At 35.5% G+C, this 11,090-nt stretch overlaps 1 protein-coding gene across 3 annotated transcripts in view; it reads right to left on the bottom strand.

Annotated features, from left to right (window-relative positions):
* Positions 1–4,964: 4,964 nt before the first annotated feature.
* The window catches only part of TBL1XR1 (transducin (beta)-like 1 X-linked receptor 1), a 189,124-nt gene continuing 182,998 nt past the window's right edge, over positions 4,965–11,090 (bottom strand). For all 3 annotated transcript variants that reach the window (XM_011944134.1, XM_011944135.1, XM_011944133.1), the window contains 2 exons: positions 10,625–10,726; positions 4,965–9,754 (listed from right to left, as the gene is read on the bottom strand). In XM_011944134.1, coding sequence (XP_011799524.1) covers positions 9,728–9,754; positions 10,625–10,726 — 129 coding nt within the window. In that variant the 3' untranslated portion in view covers positions 4,965–9,727. The remainder of the gene's footprint in view (positions 9,755–10,624; positions 10,727–11,090) is intronic.

Below are 11,090 nucleotides of genomic sequence, written 5' to 3'. Positions count from 1 at the left end.
CGTGCCCCGCCTATTGCCCTCCCACTCCTAGAAAAGCCGCTCTCCACCAGTGAGCCACGCGGTCTTCCTCCAGCCCCACTGAAGTCGGGATGCAGGAACCCCGCCCAAGAGCCCCACGAGGGGGGGACTCTGTCGGCCTTCTTTGCCAGAGGCCGACAGACTTCTTCCCCACACCTTAGGTTACCAAAATAAACTTGCAGTTTTGCTCCTACACTTGCCTACCCGCTGGTTCTTTTGTGCCCGCTCTGGTGGTCTTAGAAAAACAAGTCAGTTGGTGCCGAAACCCGGGAAAGTCAATTACAACTGTAATGTGGATCACAAAGAGGGTGTCATGGGACATAGAGTGAAGGATCAAAGCTCAAGTTGTTAGGTACCCCGTGCCATTTGCAAACACAGTACCTGGGATTAGGTTGAACCATTTGAAACTGTGTTTGGCAGTTTCTGGCTCAGAAAAAGTAACTTCCGATGCTTCAACCCAATTTTTTTTTTTTTTTGAAATGGAGTTTTGCTCTTGTTGCCCAGGCTGGAGTGCAATGGTGTGATCTCTGCTTATTGCAACCTCTGCCCCTCAGCTTCAAGCTATTCTCCTGGGATTACAGAAATGCACCACCATACCCAGCTAATTCTGTACTCTTAGTAGAGATGGGGTTTCTCCATGTTGGTCAGGCTGATCTCGAACTCCTGACCCAAGGTGGTCCGCCAGCCTCATCCTTGGCCTGGGATTATAAGCGTGAGCCACCACGCCCAAGCTTCAACCCAATTGTTTCTGTTGCAGTGCTTAATAAACTATCTTCTGTTGTAGTTACATTTCACAAGAAGAGAGCCTTTTTCTTCCTCACTACCATACATCCAGTGCCAGACACACTTCTTAGAAAACATTACTCAACAAATATGTGCTGAATTTAAAAAAAAGAGGACTCAGGACTCGGAAAGGCAAAATGGGTGAAAGTGGTCTTAAAATTTAAAAAGCCCTACAAAAAAATTCAAATGTCTGCTAATTTAGCAAACAGACCAGGAATCTGGCTTCCAGCAATATTAATATATGCTATTAAAAGTCTGGTAGTTCCATAGAGTTTATAATTGGATTTAGCCTGTACATTGTGCGTAATCTACAGTCGAAAAATTTTCATCTGTTTAACAAAATCTTCATCATATCATTAGTATTTAGTCATTAAATGCTAAAGAACGTAGGCTTAAAAATTTAGTTGTTTTCTGCTAACCCATAACCCAGATTGTTACTTACAGGTCTACTCTCTTTCCTGTAAATATACAAAGCATTCTTCAGAGAAAATCTCCCTTCTAAAAATTCTTAAATGGATCCTTTTCAAATAATATGTTGTTAGTGCCAGAAAATGGCTGGCAGGCAAGGTTTGTTTTTTTTTGTTGTTGTTTTTGAGACAGTCTTGCTCTGTCACCCAGGCTGGAGTGCAATGGTGCAATCTCGGCTCACTGTAACCTCCATGTCCCGGGCTCAAGTGATTCTCCTGCCTCCGCCTCCTGAGAAGCTGGAATTACAGGCAGGCACCACCAAGCCTGGCTAATTTTTGTATTTTCAGTAGAGACAGGGTTTCACCATGTTGGTCAGGCTGGTCTCGAACTCTTGACTTCATACTCCACCCACCCTGGCTTCCCAAATTGCTGGGATTACAGGCCTGAGCCACCGGGCCTGGCCAAGGGAAGCAAGTTTTAAAGAATCTTTGAGGTGTGTATTAAACGGTGTACATCAGAATTGACTGTTGTATTTGTCCTGTAAATATGGATATTTTATTGCTCCATTGTTTGTAATAGTAAATGGTGAAAAAGTAAACTTACATTATAGGGGGCTAAATCTTGGTGTACAATAAAATCTGACCATTAGAAATAAAAACGTTTGGTAATACATACTGTGCTTTATACAACCAGGCACCATTCTCTAAGGGCTTCAGATACACTAACTTTGTAATCCTCATAACCCATCAATGAGATAAATAACTGTCATTATCCCCATTAAGGAAACCAGGACAGCAACTCCTTAGGCCAAGCAGCTAGTCTGGATTCATACCAGGTAGTCAGGCAGAATTCATGCTCTATTAAACCATACAGTATATTCTACATCTACAGTATAGGGAAATACTTAAGTGGAAGGGACAATGGTCCCTGATGATTTCTGTGAAAACGTGAGTTTCTGAATTCAACGATTACGATCTCATTTGTATTTTTCTGTTTAAAGTATGTACTGAAAATGTTTAGAAGGACATATGTCAAGTTGTTAAGTGGATACCACTAAGGACTTGGTTGGAAGTTTGAAAATGAAAATTTATTATTTATACCTTGTATTTAAAATTCTTTAACCAGCATGTGCTCTACAGTAAATATACCACATGCCAGTGACAGCCACCTCCCACATTATCTATGACACAAAACCACACAAGAATATGAAAAGAAGCACACTTACCTTGTGCTACCGTATTGGTCAATGGGTAGGACAACAGGTAGGACAAGGCATGAAAGATTCTAACGCACACTCCAAGTTAACCAACACCATTTAAGAAGTAGAATGAACTTACCGCTGACTCTTATCAGATTTCATTTACTTCAACAACCAATCTGTCCAACTTCAGTTTATTCCCAACACACTAAAATATTTCAACAAGTTTTATGTCATATTAAACTTAACTGAATTACCTGATGACTCTAGGCCATCCCAAATGGCAGCTCTTCATTGTGCTAGGAGTTTTAGCTATTCCTCCCTCTCTACGGGGAAGCATTGTTCCTCATGGACCCAAGTTGGAAAATCAGATAAATTGACCCGGTCCAGCAAGTGTATGTAAATTAAACCAATAAAAGCTTACGGAAAAGGTCTTGTTTCAGCAATGTGTAGATTTTTCAAAATCCCCTATATTGAATGTGAGAGATCCTGGAAGCTGATCCTGTTTTTAAATTCTGATTTCTGACTATGACGTTCAATGTGACTAGATTTTTTTTTTTTTTTTTTTTTTGAGACGGAGTCTTGCTCTGTCGCCCGGGCTGGAGTGCAGTGGCCGGATCTCAGCTCACTGCAAGCTCCGCCTCCCGGGTTTACGCCATTCTCCTGCCTCAGCCTCCGGAGTAGCTGGGACTACAGGCGCCCACCACCTCGCCCGGCTAGTTTTTTGTATTTTTTAGTAGAGACGGGGTTTCACCGTGTTAGCCAGGATGGTCTCGATCTCCTGACCTCGTGATCCGCCCATCTCAGCCTCCCAAAGTGCTGGGATTACAGGCTTGAGCCACCGCGCCCGGCTGTGACTAGATTTTTTAACCCAACAGTCTATTTGAGGTGCTCCGGCAGTGCTTGTTTTCTCCAAAGTGGCCCGGTCCAGTGGCCATCCAACCTATGCTTTAGAGCTTTCTGGTAGCAGAGCATCTCTTAAGGCAGCTCGTTCTGACATTAGATTAGTACGTTAGAAAGTTTTTAAAAAAAAAAATAGGATTGTGATACTTTTTTTGGTATAGATTCCACCCCACTGGTCTTAGTTCTTAAAATATAAATTGTCTGCCCAATGGATCATACAAATCCAACAACCAAGAAACATTAGTAATTGTCTTCTGTACTTTACTAAACACTTTGTGTTTAATATATTTTTAAATTGTAAAGAAATTACAAGGAACTCCTAAAAAAATTTAATACAAAAATATTACAAGTTAGGACAATTAATCATTGAGATGACATTTAAGAAGCATGCAGAAAAAGTAGCATAGGGTTAACATTTCACTGATGACAAAGCACTTTAAGTACAGTAGAGAAAAGCACCATAAAACTACCATCTATAGTGTCTTTTCCTCCACTGTATTTTTTCAAATGAATATATTGGTAAAACAGTAAACTTTGATCTGATCTGCTATGGATTATACTAGTTAATAAATCTAATCCATTGTAAAGTATAACTGAAATTAAAAATAATCCCTTCTATTACTGTTCGAATTAATTTCAGCTTTCCCTCAAGTTTATAAGGATTCTAATCCTTAGGAATCCAACCGTTTTTGGAAAAGTATACAATGTGGGATATTATTAACTATGCCATGCAATAAAAGATAACCCCTTGAAAATGAAAGCATGTCAGTTCTAACAACTGCAGTGGCTTATTTCTAATAAAACATAAAACTATGCTTGCATTTATTTCTGTTTAAGGAAATAAACAGGAAAAACAGAAGACCTGGAGAGTGTAAGTTCTTAAAAAACGAAAGAGAAAACATGCTCAATGATTCTTTTAAAAAAAGTCTCTAACTCTAAAGGAGTTGGTATTAATTAAAACTAAAAGGTGTCTAGTTGTTTTTTTTATAAAGTTTGTAATAACAACTAGCTAAGAGAAAAAATGATTCAACTATAATTGGCTTTTTGTGAAGCATAAAAAGGTCACTGAGGAAGCTGAGCCTCCTGTGCTAATCTTCAACATATCTACACATAGTTTTGTGCTCAACCGTGTGGCTAAGCAAACAAATATATCTAAGGTCTCTTTTAGTTTATGTGAAATAACGTCTTTTAAATACAATATTGATTTTTCAAAAGAATTAAAAATTACAATCCCTTAGCTGATTAGATGTTCTATTATACTTTACTAAAAATAGGAAATAACCCCTTCATTTAAAAAAATCTTATCTCCTGCAAGAAGTAATAAAAATAGTAAAATTTATAATTTTATTATGGGCTTACTTTAAAGTATATATCTTGGGAAACAATATGTTTATGAAAAACAGTGGTTTGGGTTCTGATGGCAGTTATAATCAGTAATACCAGTATGGGAGAGAATGAACATGTTTTAGGTTATGAAGGCTAACTTGGAGCAAAAAGGTTTATTCTACAATAGAACACTAGAGCAGTAAAAGCAATTAAAATGTAAACAAGAGACTGTAAACAAGAATACCATCCCTCTCTCTTTACTTGACTAGTAAATAGGCTATACAAACTACATAGATATCAAAGGTTTTATATATGTACACAGCCAACATAATATCAAAATATATTTTATTCTGGACCTCTTTCAGATCTGATTCAAATTACAGTTGTCAAAGCAATACAATGCAAAGGGGAACTGCAACAACAACAACAAAAAAAAAATGTGCCTAGAAAGGATAAAAGGGTCACTGGGGACAAATCATTGTGATGTGGAACCAAAATACATCGTAAGTGTAATTAACATGGTCCAGGACAGCATAGAACATCTATATCAGTCTTCCTTATACAATAATCATGAAAACTGAACAATGAAGTTCTTTAACATGTACAAAAAACTGTCATGGGCTGGTTTACACTTTTACAACAGTTTTAAAGTTAACTGGATAACTAAAGAAATGATGCAGACATTTTAATCCAGTGCTATAGGTAGGCTCACAGAATTAGACCCAAAGGATTTGTAAAAATAAAAATGGAAACAGTATAGCTACAATGTCAAAGTCAGGAAAGAAGAAAATTTACTTCTGTATTCAAGGATTTCAGAGCTACAAAATGCAGTCTGCGTGTTTTTGTTTGCAATGAGATGGATAAGTACATCAGACTAGATACAACATGCAGAATGTTTTCCTGAACTTATCCAGAAATTCCAAAGAAAACATCATGAAACAACTTACTTAAAAACAAAAATATATGCCCTAGTTATTCACCCTGCTTCAACACTGTCAACGTAAAGGCAGAAATAAAGAAAGCTATCAATACCTCAGAACTACTGATATAAGACATCAAATTTCTAAATCAGTGTATTAAAAAAGTGAACACTTCCTCTTTTTTCTCTCTTCTACATTTAACTAGAATCATGTTTCAAAAAAACTGATATTAAATGTGACACTTCAGAGCTACTACTGGAAGGAGTAATTCGTAACTTCCCTACCCTCCTTCCATCCCTGCTGATTCAGGAGAAGGGGGAAAAAAACAAAGAAAATAAAACGAAAAACCAACCAGGGTCTCTTGTAGATTTGCTGCTATTCCACAAAATGTTGGCATTTGCTGCCATGCCACAATGTTGGTCCACTGAAATAGGATTTCTGCGGAAACTGTCAACAGTAATTCACCATATGCAAGTACCATCCTTAGCATGCGACAATAATCACAGGTTCTGTAGAAATGTACAATGTGCTTAAGATAATGAAAATTGTAGCACTGCATTTGAGATTTGTTTCTCTACTTATCTAGTAAAACTTGTCATTTTTGCTCACTTAAGTATGATCATTTGTGATTCCTTTAAATAGCAAAAATGCACAGTCCTCTTTAGGCCTCTACTCAATAATAGTTTACATCACTCTTAACAAAATCATTCTACATAAACAGATAGCTCCTTAAAAATAGTACTCTCTCATTAAATCTAATTTGACAGAAAGGAGTTTAAGGGAAAAAGGAGTGCTTTGTAAGTGAAAAAGTACAAATCTTTGGCCTTTCTCTTGACATTTTCGTATGTCAAAAAGCAAAAAACCTTCATGTAATTCAATCTAGTGATTACTTTTTGCACCATAATTTGTTTTTTACACCACAAAAGGAGGCACTTTCAGTATCTGTAAAAGGTATTTAATCCTAAAACATACTTACCTAGAGAATAATTAAAACAGAATTCAATACACTCTAACATCTATTAGGAAATTAAGAGTTACCACTTCTAAAAGTCATTTGAAAGTCAATGATGTTACCTGGTCAATGGCAGGAAATAGGAATTGGAACAAATATAAGAACTTATGGGATTTCCTACATGGAGGCAAAAAAAAAAAAAGATATTCCTTTATGTTATTTAAAAGTGGCAGCTGCTCTTTCTTTATTCCATTTTAATCAATGAGTATTCATTCAAGTTTTCCTTTCTATTTTTCCTTATAAGTTTCTTACAGTAGCTTATACAACAACAAATAGCATAGAAAAACTACTGGATTCAATTGATCATCAGGAATAAGTTCTCAGAAAAACACAGGCGGAAAAATAAGCAAGAATCCCAAATACAGAACTTTACAAGCTGTGAAACTTGGTCTCTTGCAATCATGTTACTGCTCAAATTAGAGACAATCTTATTTCTGTCTATTGGAGCAGCATCGTGGCACATCAGCAGGCAATGATGATGTTGAGAACAGCAGCAAAAACAAACAATCGTATGCTCATGAAGAACCCAAGCCTACAAAATGGATACCTTTCAGAAAAGTGTATACTTAAAAGACCCAAGACGTCAGGATAATAAAGCTCTGTATTTATAATCTTTTATATGTCCTATTGTGGCTACTATGCTTAAGTAAAATAGCTAAAGGAAAAACAAAACAAAACAAAACAAAAAAAAGCAGAAAAGATGACAATATAAAAATGTAGCTGTCTATTTTGGCAGCTATATTGCGGAATTTCTTGACTAACTTTTAATCAGCTGGGAAAAAGTCAATAACTGTATGCAAATGAATAAACTGTCCATATCAAAATACAAAAGTACTATCAATAATCACCTCTGACTTTCAGATTTAAATTCAGTGCAATTGACAAATGCATTGCTAAAGGAAAATGCAGCTTAAAAGATACTCAAAACATTTGTGTCTATTCCTGGGAGCACATTTTAAAATTATTGCACAGATTTCTTAACTTTTTATTTATTTTTTTAAACAGTAACAGAGGTCAACCACAGATGTGGACCTCCAGAAATAAAAGCAGGAATTCAAGTGCCAGATACTCAGCATATTAGGTTTCCCACGTAAGTCACATGGTAATATGTTCTAAATATCTCTAATGTGATCCAAAACCCTAAAAAGAGCTGGCACAAAACCATCGTGAATGACTGCCTCTCTGGATGTAAATTTTTAAAAATATTATTACAGTATCATAGTCCCCACTAACAACAACTGGGGTACATATAACAATGTATTGTGAAATTAAGTGTATTTATTCTCTTTACCAATAGCAAATGCTACCCTACCTTAGTAAAACAAAGACTTGCTTCAATCAATGCTGTTTTGTAAAAATAGCAAAGCAACAAATGCTGAAAATCAAAGCTGCATTACTTGGGTTAAATCAGTTTCTATCTAAACTTATAACACAGGTTAAAATTTTAGTACTAAAAGGCCTCAAAATAATTAGTGACAGAAATAGTGTTATTAATTTGCTAAGCTCAACAATAAGCAATTCCTTAATTAAAATCTTTGAGATATAAATTTGATGACTATTCTCTTCAGAAATGACATACCTGGATTATGTTAATCATGACAAGCCTCATTAGTCACACATATAAACATGGCCTCATGCAATCATTTGTATATGTTACTCTAAGTTGCATGAGCACAAGGTTTAATTTAATATCTATATCTTTAAGAAAATACTTGATATTATAAACAGAGTAAAAGACATGATATAGTAGTGATTACTGAAAAAAAAAAATTAGCAGCTTAAATCGATCTATATTTGAAAAAACGTAGTCACAAGTACCACAAATGCAGAATCAGAGCAGCAGGAAGAAGGTTAGTGCAATTATATTTTCATAAAAAAAATTCTGAATCACTGCTATTTAAAAACACCTTGAAGCAAGTCTTTTGTTTGAGATTGTTTTTTAAACTAAGGTAGCAAACATTTTGCCATGTAATGGCAGTGTTATATGCCGTTATCTTGCTTTGTATAAAGAAAACAACATGAGAGATTTTTAATACTGGAGGTTGGTTACATTTACATATTTAAGCTTCTACACAGAATGATGGACACTTTGAGAAGCTAATCCTTATCCAGAAACATTTTAATCTCTTAAAAAACAAAGCAAAACAAACAAACAACAAAAAACCCAAAACTACTTTGCTCCTTTTCACAATAGTGCACACTTTTACCATAATTTAGTTATGGCTACAAAACATCAGAAGGTTTTTTTTTAATGTATCTTCTCTATGGTAATTAAAAAAAAATTTTGTGCCCTTCTAGTCTTTAATTGGCAGAAATATGTCCCAAAAAAGAAACTATTGCATTTAAGCCACATCACCAAAAAACAAAACAGAAAAAAAAAGAAAAAAAAAAAGAAAAACAAAAAAACAAAACCAACAGAGCATAATACCCTTTTACTGATGTGTCTTACAGATTGACATGACCAAAGTCATAGGTTTTCATTTAATTTCCAATTCCCCCTTCCACAACATGCACCAACTGAATATATGCTCTGGGAGCCATAAAATGTACCAAACATCTACCTCTTCAAAAGAATGCATTAAAATATTTTAAAGAATTTTTTGTTGTTTAAAAGGTGAAAAAAATATAAACAAGAAACTGATTCACTCCCTTACTTCATGCATCCATAATCTAAACCAAAAAAGAAATTTTAAAGCAAGAAGAAACTACTGCTGCAAGTTTCTGTAAGTCCATTTTCTCTGTACATACAAACTGCTCACTACTGAAGGGAAAAAAGAATATAATCCATGGTGTCTGCTGATTCAAAGGGGAGAAACAAGGCTGTCATTTAGTATCCAAAAACTGGTACATGTATGTTCTGCTTTTATAATGTATATTTTTCTCTCTTCTGTTTTTCATATCCAAAACTTCTAAATGCTATTTTAGGGGCACAGCAGATTAGATTCCAGCACTTGGTGAACAGAATTCACAAGCTGTGACAAACTCTGTCATCTTCAGGGTGCAATTTTGTGTATATACACTTATGTATATATTTGTTTTAGATTTGGCTGTAGTGGACTGGCCATGGTTCAAGTGGGACTATAGCAGTACATGGGTCAGGGACAGTCATTTTGGCTATGTACACATTCATAGTCGGTCCATGGCTTCCAACTAGTAGCGCTATTTCCGAAGGTCTAATACACAAACCTGTAAGAAATTAGAATAATCAACCAGTGTATTCAGAACTGTATTATACATTTTATGTTTAACTTTCCTATAGTACAATTTGAAATGTTTCTTAGTTCCAAGTTTATAAAATTGGTAAAGCATGATAATCATGGAAATGAGCAGTTAACTGACAGAAATTAGATTTAAGCAGGTCAAGAGAACAACCATGAGCTCAAACTATGGGGGAAGAACCATCGCTCGGATTTTTAATACTCTGTTGATTAAAAAGGTAGGAGAAAATGCTCAAAACAACCATTTCCTATCTATTGGACCCTAATGAAAGATATCACGTATTATATTCAGCTACAGCGTCAGTAAATAGCTACCCTTTTCCCATCTTCTGTTGCTTCTACAACTTTGGAAGCCATATTTGCATTGTTGTAAAGAGTTGGCCAACCTCATCCTGAAAATCTTTCAGTATCACACATTCCTCAACACAGGAACCAACTACCTCTAGTCCTGCCTTCCCTGAGCCAAAAAAACTCTTCTGTGAAGAGGAGAAGGTAGAAATACACATTAAAAATTTCAGTCCTTCTCAGAATGTTACTCTGGTATACCTAATTTCATAAATGAAGGTTCACATTAAAAATGACTGTCCTTTTCTAGATTATAAGGTACTCTTTTGGTAAGGACAGCCTAAATTTGGTTTACTTTATTTAAATCCAACGCACATGAGAAGTTTACAGCCTCAGGGAAAAAAAAAAATCAGTATCATACCTTAAAATTTATTTTGAAAACAACAACAACAACAACAACAACAACAAAAAACTTTGGTATCACTAACAATAAGCTGCATTCTGATGTGAATACCCACCCACACCCTCTTTGGAAACACTTTACTATACTTACTGAACCATCTGATGCACTGGCTCCAACTTTGTCTCCTGCTGCATTCCAGCAAACTTCAAAAATTCCACCTGTTCCCCTATAGCTGTGAACTAGAGCACCTGTCTAAAAGAATGAAAAACAAAATCTTAAAAATCATAATACATATTATAATAAATCCAAATGCTGAAATAAAAATATTACATGGCCTTATTTCTAGCAATCAAAGGAGGGACTTAGCTTCAACTATACAAAATAAGTTCTGAAATTCTAGAAGTGTAATATGATCCCTTTATAAAAAGATGATACCAGCCTGTTCTCAAAAGATTACTCACACACATACTCAGTTTCTCCAGTGTTGATAACCATTCTTGGCTAAGATATCTGGTCTCTTTGACACAGCCAACAATAGCTAGAAGTAAACATTCAGTCTATCAAATAAGTTTTTATTGTTGCTAAATGATGCATGAATCTAGCTAACATGTAAAGA

Source organism: Colobus angolensis, unplaced genomic scaffold (genome assembly GCF_000951035.1).
Source record: "Colobus angolensis palliatus isolate OR3802 unplaced genomic scaffold, Cang.pa_1.0 Scaffold228, whole genome shotgun sequence".
Taxonomy (NCBI): Eukaryota; Metazoa; Chordata; class Mammalia; order Primates; family Cercopithecidae; genus Colobus; species Colobus angolensis.
The sequence above is the reverse complement of the archived record's forward strand: the minus strand, read 5'-3'. Positions and strand labels throughout refer to the sequence as shown.